We start from the raw sequence: 14144 nt of genomic DNA, 5'->3' as shown, positions 1-14144 counted from the left end.
TGTGAGGCAGTGGCAGCACCCAGAAGTGCTGAGGGGACACAGAGTGGCTTTTCAGAGCCATGCTCGGCCCTGGGTGCAGCTCAGCTCTGCCTGGGGACAGCTTCCCAACCTGCAGTGAGCCCAGGGTTTGCCTTTAGGTGCTTACAGGAGTGCCTGTTTTTTCAACGCAGACATCAAATATTATTTTATTTTAACAGGGAAAATAGCCACTAAACAGCACTTGAAGCTTCAGGCTAGTGCCTAATTCCACTTGATGAGCTTTGTTAGATAATTGTAATACTTTTCTGGGAGAAAATAGAGCAATTGAGGCTCGTAATTAAAAGCTATTCAGACAGCTTTGATCTTTCTCTGCATCTTTACTTACGAAAAGCAAATGCCAGTGAGAAACACATGGCAATATTTACTGTCACTGTACTTGTTGATTTGCTTTAAACCAACTCCCTTCCAGCACAAGGGAGCTGGGGAAACGGAGCAGTGCAACCTGTGGCTTTTTGGGGTCTTTCTTTGGGAAGCTCTGTGTTTCAGAGGATGCCTGGTATCCTGCCACTCCATGAGAGCAGCATTGCAGTAGCTGTGGTCCCAACAGCCCAAACTGGTTCTCAGGTGCCCTTCTGACTCAGCCCAGCCTGGGGAGTTCCCATAGAATCACAGGAGCTTTAAGGCTGGAAAAGATCACTGGGATCATTTGGTGCAACCATCAGCCATCCTCACCGTGCCCACAAATCAGATCCCTCAGGGCCACATCTGCCCTTCTCTCCCAGCACAGAGCTTTAGGGTGCTCAGAATCCTGCAGACATCACCCTGGGGTTGTGCAGAGCGGGGCAGTTCACAGGTTCCTGTGCTTGCAGTGGGAGCATGACAGCTGGCAGCATAGCAGCCCTGCTCATCACCTACCCACGTGACACCCAGGGGCTCCCAGAATCTGTAGGTGACAAGGTAAGGGCTGAAGATAAGTCAGGTTGTGCAGAAAAGGGACAAATAATCATTCTGAGATGGCTCAAATAGCATCATCTAGAAGCGCTTGTTTCATATCTTTTCTATTCCAAGTTTTGTCTCATCTGTTTTTCATTTCTTTTCTCTGATTTTATTTCCTCATCTAAATGTCCTTCTGAAAGCGGAGCCTCCATTTCTCACTGGAGCATTATGTCATTTCTCACTCAGAATCGTGACCAGCAGCAGGAGGCTGTGCCAGTACCGGGGGATTACGGCTCTGTGTGGGAACAAGCTGCAGCACAACTCAACCGAGGACAATTGACCGAAACAAACACAATTTCTTGCTGCAGTGCAAAGACTTAAAAAGCAATAGCAATTTCCGATCCCTTTTCTTTCTCTCAACTGCCTGCATTTAATGCCTGTGGTGGGAACTCGAGCCCTGCATGAGCTCTCATTCCTGTTTAGGAGGTGGGAAACGGCCCCTTCTCCGTCTCCCAAGGGTGATGAAGCTCTGTCACCAAGCCTTCATGGGGGGTGTAGAGTAAATAACTCCTAATGACGATACTCCACCAGGGAATAGTATAGAAGATGGTATATTTTAAGTAGTTCTATACAAACGGTTATACAGGTAATACAAAAGAGAAGATGGCTCACCTTTAAGATGACAAGGCTCGCAGAGGACTCCACATGGGAGGGATCTCCAAGAAGAGATCCTTCCCTGGTGGTGGTCAGCCCTTAAATGGGGTTTGAGAGAGGAGGAACTAGGCTCCACCCCTTCCACCCACACAGGTATATCACCTTCACCTGTGCTCCCATGGCTGACTTGGTGCTCACCTCAGGTGACCAATCAGTGGTTCAGGCCGTGATTCAGCAGTTCCCATACACTCCACCCCTTCACGACATGAACCACTGATCAAGTAACCATAAGGTGAGTTCCCCTTGATACAGAGACCCAATACATCGCGACGCTTACATAATTGCCCGTCGCAACGCATGCTGATGTAATCTGATATGAGTGATGATCGGCGCATCCGTCGAACTCTTCTTTGGGCCAGTGCTCGGTGGTATCTACTGGAAGCATGTAATCATACAGTGCAGGTCCATCTTACGTGTCATCAGTCCCGGTTAGACCATCACCAGATGCTTCACATGGTCTTATAACAACTCTGGAACACTGCAGTATTGTTTTGATTCCTTCTGGTGATTCATAGACTTATGGGGAGTAATACAAGTGTTTTAGAGGTACCAAGAGGGGAAGATCCGCTTTCCAGGGCAAGATACAGGCCGTATTCCTGTCTTGGGTTAACACTTCAGCTTGTACAGGGGCACGCCCTGGTCGCCTGTACCAAACCCTTTGACCCGATGTCTGTGGCTGTACAACTATATCAGGCACCAAAGGGGGTGTCCTGATCTGCCACAGAGACATGATAGGGGTCCCCTTAGCAATGAAGACTGGAGTGTTAACCATTATTTCAGTAGGCCATGTACCTATAACCGGAGGAGCTACCGAACCCCCCACCTCCAATAATCTCCCCCAAGGTGCAAGTAGGCCGCACCATCGTGGTCCTACCTGCACCTTCCAGGGCCATTTTATTCTATTGGTACCTGGTTCTAGGTCCTCAGGGGCAGGGAGCAGAAGGTTGTTCTCATTGCCAATCTGAGGTTTCACTTCATTATCGGTGCCCGTAATTTGGATCCTAAGTGGGGAGGCCCATATTGTTTGTAACATTTTCAAGGCACTGGGTCTGCCATCTCTAGGTCTTTCATTCAGGTCCCGCAGGGTCTCATGGAGTCTCTTTGTCCACCCCTGCAGGGACTGAGAGTCTGTCTTCAGGGCAGCCTTGAGAATACCATTGTAACGTTCGATAAGGCCTGCCCCCGTTGGATTATATGGCAGGTGGAATCGCCACTCAATATTATTTTCTTCTGCCCAGCGTTGTATCACTGCACCCGTGAAATGACTTCCTTGGTCACTCTCGATGACTTGCGGTGTCCCGTAGGCAGCCATCAACCTTGTGAGTGCCTTTATAGTGTATGCCTGGTTGGCTTTTGGTACTGGATAGGCCTGCATTAGCCCACTCGCGGTGTCGACACAGGTTAGGGCATATCTCGCCCCCTCAGACCGAGGGAGAGGCCCAATATAATCAACCTGCCACCTCTGTAGAGGATTGTGTCCTCTAGCAAGATGGGCTGTAGTTTCAGGCAACGACCTCGGTCTTATCTTAGAGCAGGCGTCACAGTCTCGGCATGCTTGAGCGATGTCCGATAGTTGTACGGGCAGTCCCCACGCTTTAGCGGCTGCCCACATGGTCTTCTGCCCAGCATGCCGCAGCTTTTGATGTAGCCAGTAAGCGATATTCTCAGATGGAGAGTTCTCAACCCATCTAACTCGGGCCAGTGTGTCGGCTTCATCATTTCCTGGTGACTGTAGGGGTTGATGACCAGAAACATGGTAGACACACACAGTTCTGTGTTTGACTGTATTCCATATGTCTAACCACATATCTTTGCCCCAGATCGGTCGGGAGTGGATAGTCCAATCCTGGGTGGCCCACTGTGCGATCCAAAGAGTGAGCCCCCGATACACAGCCCAACTATCTGTGCAAATATTCAGGATACCATCACCAGGTTCTTTGGTTATAACCATCCACACCGCCCGCAGCTCTGCCCACTGGCTGCTTTGACCATCCCCCTCTTCGAACCAGATTGTGTCTGTGGCAGGATGGTACGCTACTGCTCTCCACTTACTTGGGTTGCCCTTGCTGGACCCATCCGTGTACCAGGCATCTTCAGGAATAGGATATTTTCCTTCCTGGACGGGACTCTTCTGTGGTGGAGCAACCGAAGTTTGTTTTGGTGCATCACTATGATACGTTACTGGGCCAAGAATCTTCTGAAGCTCTTCTTTCAACGGTGAGGAAGATAGACTACTCCTCTGACTGAGATAGGCAACCCATCGTGCCACCGTCTGCGCCTGGGCCACCCCCGTCTTAGGAAGGTGGGTCAGATCTCTTACCCACCCCTGGATTGGCAATGTAGTCTTGACTATAACTTCGGCCGTTTGGGTTATTGGCTCTACCGCTTGTAATGCAGAATAGGCAGCCAATAACTGTTTTTCAATCATACTATATCTTTCCTCTGCTCCATGCCACACCTGAGACCAAAATCCAATGGGGGTCCGAACAGAACTCTGACGTTGCCACAGGCCCCAGCCAAAGCCATCTTGAGTTACGTGAACATCTAGCTCAGCTGGAAGGGTAGGATCAAATATACCCAGTGCCTGGGCTTGTTTAACCGCCTGTTTCGCCTGTTGAAAAGCATCCTGTTCTGTTCTCCCCCAGTCCCATAATTGGCCCTTTTTGGTAAGTCTATATAAAGGTCTCAGCAGCTGCGCCAAATGAGGTATAAAGGAACGCCAATATCCCAATATACCCAGGAATTCCTGCAGCTGCTTTGGTGTTGTAGGGACTGGAAATGCCTGAACCTTATCTATGACGGCATCAGGTAATACTTTGGTCTTTCCTGACCAGACTACCCCTAGAAATTTTACGGACAGTCCTGGACCTTGCACTTTTTGAGGATTGATAGCCCATCCTCTTTCACTTAGGTAGGCAGTTAATGAATCTGCTGCCTCCCCTACTGCTTCCAGTGAGTCGGATGTTAACAGGAGGTCATCAATATAGTGGTATAGGTTCACACTGTTTGGTTTCCTCCAATCAGCCAGGTCACGTGCCACCAAATTATGACAGTATGTTGGTGAGTGCACGTACCCCTGTGGCAAGACCTGAAAGGTCCACTGCCTGCCTCCCCACGTAAATGCAAATTGATCTTGTGATTCTTTAGCAATAGGTATGCTAAAAAACGCATTCGCTAAATCCAGGACACAATGGTAGGTTTTAATTTCCCTACTAAGAGTGTCCATTAAGGAGGCAATATTGGGTACGGCCGCATGGATGGGCGGCGTGACCTTATTCAGTTCCCTATAATCCACCGTCATTCTCCATGTTCCATCCGACTTCCGTACTGGCCATATGGGGGAATTATATGGGCTGTGTGCAGGCCTTATAATACCTACTTTCTCTAATTCCTGCACTGTTTTTGATATTTCTTCTTGCCCACCCGGGAGTCTGTACTGTCTTACATTAGTAATCCGGCGTGGTTTTGGCAAACAAATGGGCTCATGTTTCGCATGGCCCCTCAATATTGTCCGTATTGCCCGGATACTAATGTACCTCTGCCGTAGTCTGAACTCTCCCACAGTTGTCTGGAGAGCCAGACCCCATAGAATGTCTATGCCCAAGATATATTCTGGAATTGGGGCAATCGACACCTTATACTCCCGGGGCGGGAGACGCCCAACCCCCAATTTCAGCCACGTCTGGGTGACTGGAATAGTCTGTCCCCCAAACCCACCAATCATCACTCTATTACCCTTAAATTTCGTTGGGTCTCCATATATAATCGATGTTTCTGCGCCAGTATCCACTAGAGCCATCACCTTCTGCACATTTGTCCTGGACCAGAATATTGTTAGTTCTACATAGGGCCTCCGGTCACAGCTAGAGGCCCTATGGGGACCAGAATTTTCCGTTAATCCATGAATTTTGCCAGATCTAAATCTTTTGCCACAGGTGGCTCAGGCACTGTAGCCTGTGACACCTGCGGATTTTTTTTCCTTCTGTTCGGTATTATAAAGTCAGCCAAATTCCAGGTTGTTGTTGGTGTTTTTTCTATAATTCGTACTCCCGATTTTCTGGGAGCACTCTGAAATTTCTGATCATTTCTAAGCTGTTTCCACAGCTGTAACAAAACATGGTTGGGTTGCCCATCAATTTTGGTAAATGCAACCCCAGCCCGTATGAGATCATTAAACATAGTCCTCCGGGATACCCGTACGGGGCCTGATCGGGGCATCCGTGGAGCAGGCTTTTTAGTTCTAATAGGGAAGGCCTCAGCATCTTCCACTATACGAACATTACGCCTGGTTCTTACGCGCTCCGTCTCCCCTAAGTCTGCTACTAACTGGGCTGCCTGCTGTACGATGGCTTCTGATGCCACCAATGGATTTAATATGGAAACCAACATCCCATATAGGTGGGAGGGGGCCTGCTGTAGTATTAGATCTCTCATGCCCGCTGTAAATTTTTCCGTATCGGGGCTTTCAAAAGTGTCCGCATACAGAGCCTCCCTCATACCCAGTTCTCTGATATAGGTCTGGAGGTCCTCCATAGAGGACCACAAACCAGTATTAAGAGGGATATCGGTTTTGTTAGGCCATGTTAAGCGGCATGCAGCCATCAACCAATCTATAATAGAATGGTTTTCCTCATTATAATGGACAGCTGCATATAATCTTTGTCTTAATGCCGGGTTTATCGTTATAGATGCTAATTTTGACATTTCTGTTCCATTTACTAAAACACTTTCAGCTCCTGCATCCCATAACTTTAGGAGCCATGATGGTATGCTTTCTCTTGGTTTCTGATGGAACCGCTGTACTAGGTCCATCAACTCATTAGCTGTATATGGACGAGCGGTCACATGGAGGCAGGTTTCTGCAGGGGGCCATTGGTCAGGAGGCACCCCTGCTGGTCTATCCTGTACCTTCTTTGTTTTTTGAGTTATAATAGGCCGAATCTCGAATGGGTCCATCATAGATGGAGTTTCGAGATCTGCCTTAGAGATCTTTTCCCCTGTCATATCAGAGTCTTCTTCCTCTGATTTTGGGGTGTCTTCTACCAATATATTCCTTATTTGTCTTGTGGGGACATTTAGGCCAGGCTTTTTGGTTGTTAACGTACCCAGCTGTTGTTCCAGTTTCTCAATACGGTCTCGTAATAACTGATTTTCAGTCTCCATATTAACATTTGCGACATCTAACTTGAGTATGGCCATTACTAATGGCCAGGCTACTGCAGAGGCAGCTAACCGCCGCTCCTTGGTAATAAGTATGTCTTTATCTAATCCTACAAAGTAGTCAGTCAAATAAGATGGAGAAGGAGCGGCAGTCCCTGGAACCCGCATGGGTCCCCATTTCTCAATAACGGATGCCAATCCATAGTAGGGTGACCCCATGAATCCTGGAATTAGACCAGGGATTGTCTGTTCTAGGGGGGTAACGTTCTCCCCCTTGGCCCATTTAAATATACTCCAAATAAACGACATTATGGATTTAGTTAGAGCTGCCTGGCTCGCCAAATGTAGAGTAAATAACTCCTAATGACGATACTCCACCAGGGAATAGTATAGAAGATGGTATATTTTAAGTAGTTCTATACAAACGGTTATACAGGTAATACAAAAGAGAAGATGGCTCACCTTTAAGATGACAAGGCTCGCAGAGGACTCCACATGGGAGGGATCTCCAAGAAGAGATCCTTCCCTGGTGGTGGTCAGCCCTTAAATGGGGTTTGAGAGAGGAGGAACTAGGCTCCACCCCTTCCACCCACACAGGTATATCACCTTCACCTGTGCTCCCATGGCTGACTTGGTGCTCACCTCAGGTGACCAATCAGTGGTTCAGGCCGTGATTCAGCAGTTCCCATACAGGGGGCAATAGGGGGAATCATAGACTCATTATGGTTGGAAATGACTATTAAGATCACCTAGTCCAGCCACTAACAAATCACCATCCCTGCCCACTAAACCATGTCTCAGGGCCATAAAGGAAGGCAATGTCCTGATGTTGCTCCCTGAGTGGGGACAGGCAAGCCAAAAGCCTTCAGCTCTGTGTAGGCAGGGAGATGTGGGGTTTCCCAGCATCTTAATGTTTATTAAGGCATCCCCGAAGGAAGTTCATCTGTTTTGGTTGCAGGGTTGGGCTGCCTTCCCCACACATGGCCACATGGATAGGTTAGGGAGACACAGGGGCCCCTGCAACCCTGACGAACTGAATGGGTGGGTAGGAAGAACACTAGCAGAGCACTCTTTAGGTGACTTGTTAAGGGTATTTATTTCCCTGCTTCCAGCCTTCAAGATGCAGCCGGTCCGGTCTGCAACAAACCGGCCAGAGACTCAAGCAAGCGCTCAGGTTTTTTTTTTCAGGGTGAACTCGTGCCAAGAGCGAGTGAGCTGCCAGCAGCCTGGCTCTGCTTGCATCCAGGCTGTGCCCGAGCGCTCAGCATCTCTTTCCTGTACAGCCGAGCAGCGCTGCGAGACGCGGACCCGCAAGCGGAGAGTGCCGCTCAGCGCCGAGTGGATGCAGCTCAGGGCAGCAGGAGCCCCCGCAGCACGGGACAACCCACTCGTGCACCCTCCCACCAGAGAGGAGAGGAGCTGAGCCTCCTCCTGTCTTGAAGCGATTCAGATTCCGCAGGTGCTCCTGTCGCCTTTCCTACAGATGTAACGCTAATGAACTGCCGCGCTGTACCCAGAGGGGCAATTTGCGCCCGGGGTGCAGCGGGTGTCAGTTTGGGAGGTTTTCCCACCCGGGAGCTCATCGCCAGCAGATGGCGGCCGTGCTGATGCGGTGGGTGCTTGTGTCACCCCATCGGACTGCCCAGCTCCTCCTGAGCTGCTCCAGGGGTGCTGCAACGCCTCTGCACCCCGCCTGCTGCTGGCACCCCCCTCCTGCCCTGGGAAGGTGGGTCAGGCCCGCAATCCCTAGCTTTCCATCCCAAATCAGCCGCTAATCTCATCCCCCAACCACCACCTGCCAGATCTTCCCTCTCCTCTGCAAATTCCTTGAGCCGTGCAATGCCTCCTAGGAGCCAGCAGCACCTGCCAGGTAGAGCTGATTGCTTCTCCATATGCCTCCCAGTTCCTCCTCCAGTGACTGGGTCGTGTTAAGCAAACAGCCCCCCCTCCCCATGCACATGCTAACCACACGTTGTCATTTCTGATTTGGACAAACCCTTGTGTTTTCTGACAAGGGGTAGGGGGCATAGGCACAAGGTGCAGCTAACAAGAAATAGATTTGAGCCATAAAACTTGGCCCCTGAAGCTCGTGGGCAGTATGTCATCAGGTCTATGACTGGGTAAAGGAGGCAATACAAATAATGTTGTATAACAAATCTCTTTCAGTTTTCTAAAAGGAAAAGTAAAAAAAAAAAAGTAAAGAAAAAAGTGGTCTTCGTGCTGTGATGAAGGCTTCTGATTTTGGTGTCTGGGAACTGATGGTCCTGAATTACACCAAATGGCCTCAGCTGGGGCCCCTACCTGCTTCTCCAGGTGCCTGTTATGTTGCTGAAGGAAGGCTTTGCTTCTACAATTGCCTCTTGGATAGTGCTTGAGCTTGTTCTGCTGCTCCACTTTGTGGATGGACATCAGCCCATGCTCCAGGTAATTCAGCTCCTGGGTGGGCTCTGCTTTGTGTGTCATGGCTTGTTTTACATTCTGTTTGGTTTGTCAGTGCTCTCCTGGCAAGGTGTGGGCAGATAAAAGCTCAGCTTGGTGCTTCTAAGTTTGGGGAGGATAGAGAGGAGTCCTTAAGCAGGGTTATCATTCCTTCCTTCCCACAAGGATGGGCCTTCTGGGCACACTGTACTTAGACTGCTTGTGGCACTAAGCCTTACTCTGCTGTGTAGGTGAGTGCTGGGGGTGAGGTTCCTCCACAGCTGTGTGAGCTGGAAGGTGCCTGCCCAACTGATGATTTTACAGTAGAGAAAGCACAGTATATGCAGCAGTGACATGGGACAAATAGCACAAGGTTTCTGCAGTGAAAGAAGGACCGACCTCTTGTTTTTTTCCTCATGTAGTTTATTTCATTGATTGCTCTTAAATAAATAGATATCTGACATTTAACAAGAATTGTTAGTTAAAAATAATTTCTAACACGAATTCCCACAGTTACCACAATATCTTCAAGGTGTGATATTGAACAGCACTTTTAAGACACGGGTTTTTCTTTTGGCTTAAATGTAACTTCTGTTAGCAGCTCAAGAAAGAACTGCAGCCACTGTGGGGCTGACATCCCTCAAACAAAAATGAAGCTGTAACGTGTGCACGCTCGCACATGAAAATGCTTATTTTCTCTTTCCAACTACTCATCTTGCATTCTCTGTGCTGTTGATATGTCACAAAGTGAACGTTAGCCCTGCTGCGAGAAACAACCACCCCTTACTCTGAAAGCTGGTCTCCAGCTTCACTGTGCTGTACAGCAGATGGCAATAAAGGACTGCTGCGTAGCAGAAGCAAACCCTTTAAAAAGAAGTTTTCTGTCCTTACTGCTTTGGGATCTGATTAAAAATGAGAGAAGCTTTGAGAAGTTTGGGGATGCAAAGATGGAAAACGCTGGACAAACTGAATGATAATGGTAAATGATACATTAAACATACGTTACGTACTAACTGAAGAGAACACTTCTGCATTTGTTAGCCACCCTCTGAAGTTTGCAAAGTTTTCCTGGAAAGCCACAGGAGGGAAAGGAGCCATAAGCCCCATAGTCCACTGTTCAAGAAGTTCTGCATTCCAGCATCTTCCGGAAACTTTTCCGAAAGCTGTCATCCAGGAAAGCATACAAGAAAGGATTCAAGCACGAATTGGCATAGCTTAGACTGGTGATGAAGTAGGAGATACCGATGACCATGGAGGTCTGGGGCAAGTCGGTGGTCAAAGCCACGATGGTGGCCAGGTGGAAGGGGGTCCAGCAGAAGAGACACACAGCCAGGACAATGAAGACCATGACGGTGACTTTCTTCTTGGCTTTATCCAGAGCTCTGGCATTAGAGTTCAAGTGCATATTCCTCAGCTTGTAGAGCATCATGGTGTAGAGGATGCAGATGGTGGACACTGGAATGGCGAAGCCAAGGATGAGGGTATAGATCCTGCTGGCTTTGAACCAAAACCTTTCAGGCTTGGGGAAATTGAGACCACAACTCTTGATCTTCAGGTCATCTATGTATACATTGGCAAAGATGATGAATGGGAGAACTATGATGGTGACTAGGATCCAGATGCACAAGCTGACAATCCTGGCTGCTCGGTATGTACGGTGTGGCATCCTCTTGGACCTGACTGTAGCCAGTACTACCAGATACCTGTCTATGCTCATCACCGTTAAGAAATAAATGCTGGAGAAGATGTTGTAGTGGTCTATGGACAAAATGACCTTGCAGAGGACTTCTCCAAAGGGCCAGTAGTGGAGGAGGTGTTCAGCAATATTAATGGGCAAGACAAGTGTGAATAAGTCATCAGCTATAGCGAGGTTCAGGATGAACATGTTTGTCACAGTCTTCATCTTGGGAGCCTTGAGGATCACATAGATGACAGCAGTGTTGCCTGTGAGCCCAACAGCACAGATTACAGAGTAAATCACAGGGAGGACAACATAGAAATCAGCTGATTGCTCTTGGAAGGTGAAGTTGAATGTCATGTTGCTGTCCAGGTAGGAGCTGTTGGCTGCATTGCTGCAGGTGCTGTTCAAACTGTCCCACAGAGAGCTGTTCCCCATGCCTGCTGCTCACAGGCTGTCCTCTGACATCCAAGGCTTCATGAACAAAGCAAATGAGAATTGTATCCCCTTATGCAAGTGGAACAGCGATCAGAGCATCCTCGTGAGCCACAGGTTTTGTCTGCTGGATAGGTCCGGTGGCTCCAGTTCAGCCGTCAGCAGTGAGAGTCCTCAGGGCTGGCAGCAACAAGGAGTGCAGGGGAAGCTTTATGCCTGGGCAGCTTTCCTCCTCCCCTGGAGGACGTGGGGGACGGCTTTATCACTTGCACAGTGCTTGCTTTTCCACATCAGATCAGGAGAATTGCTGATTTAATTAGTGCCTTTCTTTAGATTGGAGACTTCAAGCTCATTTCAGCAGCTGAGATTGCACATACAATAACATTTATGACACAGCTATTCTCTTCTCTCAAGGTGCCCTAGCGAAAGAAAGAAGGTGGAAAAATAAAGTTAAAGGAATATTTCCAAAACTAAGTTAAAGGGACTTAACCTGCATTTAAAGGAACTTTTTTCCCTAAATGAGATTGGTTATGATTGTACTCACTATGAAGAGCATCCACTTGTGGCAGAACGCAAAAGTTGGCACAGACAGAGAAACCCACGAATCCCAAGTTGAGGATTATCCAGCCAAGAAAGGGGGGTGCACCGTGAAAGCAGATCCACTATGAAGTCAAAGAAAGAATCGTCCCTTCTGCTCACGGCTGCCACATCCGCTGCTATCGCCTGACCCGTGCTTCCAAAAATTCCTCCGCAGGGAAGAGCACAAAACAACCGACCCCCTGCGCAGATCACAGGTTTGGCAACTGGTCCCCAAGCTCTGCTATGAGAAGCACCTTGCTCTGCTTGCAGCCTGTCGTGCAGCCGTGTGGTGAGCAGGAACAGCACAGGGACGGAGGGCTGCGGTGCCCCTTACCTGGTGCACAGCTCTGCTACTCCTCCGGCACCGCTGCTCCGCGTAGCTCAGCCTCGGCTCGCCGATCCCGGCTGGAGGAGGGTCCCTGGGATGCTGACGTTACCCATCTTTGCGATCACAGCAACATGGTGGCCGTGTGTGCATGGCACAGCTGAGCAATTAGCACTCCTTCCCTTTGGTGGGGGGAGGGAGAGAAAAGTTCTGTCTCTGTGCTGGGCTATTTAAATAGGAAATCAGGCAGAGGCTGGAAAGCAGGGCTGCTCTCTTCAGGAATGAGGTGCACAGGCAGCACCCAGGGCTGACAGGCTGTGGCTGTTTGAGTTGGGGGGGGGGGGTGTGAAACAGCGGAGGGGAAGAGTTGGAATATCCCAATAGGAGGGAGCACTGGCTGTTTTTAAAAAGGGAAGATGCACAGATGTGTGGAGGGGGAGGGAGTGGGAGGAGGGCACACAACATTACAGAGCTGGTAATGAACAAATAAACAGCTGTACCTTGCCAGATTGCTGCTGCTTCCAGCTGGGCTCCTAGGTCCAGTTTTTGGAAAGGCAGCTAAATCCTGGGAGGTGCATGGAGAGGTGCAGGAGTGCTGTGAAGAAACGCACCCCAGGTTAAATAACGAAGACAGCAACAGCATATGATCACTTTTATTTTCATGTGAATGTAGGAAGGAAACCAAAGGTCGTCCTCATTCTCCTTTCGTCTTTTAAATGCAGCACCCAGCTGGAGGCTGCCTGACCTTTGTTTTAATAGCAGGGGAGAGGCATCCATCCATCAGTGTTCTGCTGGCAGTGTGCTGGAATGAGCCATACAGTTAAGAACAGTGTTTGACTTTGCTCCTTTTTCTGGGGATGTTTACCCTTTTTCTGGGGATGTTTACCCTTTTCTAGCAAGATTCCTGTGCGGGAATTGTAACAGGTTGGGTATCAAACATTTTGAAGCATCTCCTTGAAGGCCATGGGTAGAACTGACCTTTCAGCAGACAGTCTTTTTTTTTTCAGGCCTGGAGCACAACTCTTGTTGGTATTTTCTATATCTCTACCAAAATCTGGCCAGTTCCTAGACCTCAGCAAAAGGAAGCAAAGTGGAGATTGCCTGAGGAGCATCCATAGGAATTATAAAAATGTTATTTCATCAGAAGATAGTCTCCCCCTGAGCTGCCCTCTTGCTTTTTTGGGGAGAAGAGTGGCATGGTTTGTGAGTTGTTGTAGGGGAAGCCGGGTGTGATTGGTCTGGAGTGGGAAGTCATTAATTTAGGAATCACTCTTCTCTTTGCCAAGGAAAATACATCAAAAAATAAAGAAAAAAAAATATGGGAGGGTGAAATGCTAAATCTACTGTTCACAGCGAGAAACTTCCTTGGGGAAAAAATATGATTTCTTAGGGCAGGAACGTGAGGCTGTCAGAAACTTGCCCTGATTTGAGCAGGTCTGGGTGGGATGCGCAGCACTACTGCAGGTGTAACTGATCTGCAGTGAGACTGTCATCATGGGAATGTCACCTGCTGGCTGTGAGGTTGCTTGGAGGGGTCCTGGGGTGAATTTGGGCACAGGCACCCACTGGAGGAGTAGAACTTCTCATGAGCCTGGTCCCAAACCCTGTACCCTGCCATTGTGATGCACTGCGTGCGTATCAGAGAGCATCTCCTGGTATTATGACAGGTTTTACATCCAACCCTTTGAGAAACGTTCTCTCTCTGAATGGAGACAAGAAGGACCCCTATCACTGCTGCGAGGAAGTGAAGGAGCTGACACAGTTCTGACAGCAGCAGTGGTTCTTCTTACTGGATGGGACTTGTTCTTTTCCCCATCAGTTCCCAGAAAAGAGGCTGGCAGGCTGAACCTACCTTTCAAAGCAAAATCTATACTGTGGATGTCATGCATATGTTACCTGGCTGTTGTTTTTAGAGCTGCT

General features: G+C 48.8%; 1 protein-coding gene across 1 annotated transcript; it reads right to left on the bottom strand.

The window, feature by feature from the left end:
- Positions 1–10324: 10324 nt before the first annotated feature.
- On the bottom strand, positions 10325–11323 carry NPBWR2 (neuropeptides B and W receptor 2). Its single transcript, XM_065754332.1, has one exon. It carries the CDS (start codon positions 11321–11323, stop codon positions 10325–10327), a length of 999 nt encoding a protein of 332 aa, XP_065610404.1.
- Positions 11324–14144: the final 2821 nt, after the last annotated feature.

This window comes from Cyrtonyx montezumae, unplaced genomic scaffold (assembly GCF_038088225.1).
Source record: "Cyrtonyx montezumae isolate F1298 unplaced genomic scaffold, pur_monq_1.0 scaffold_9, whole genome shotgun sequence".
NCBI classification, from domain to species: Eukaryota; Metazoa; Chordata; class Aves; order Galliformes; family Odontophoridae; genus Cyrtonyx; species Cyrtonyx montezumae.
Note: the sequence above shows the minus strand (reverse complement) of the source record. Positions and strands in the feature narration are given on the sequence as shown.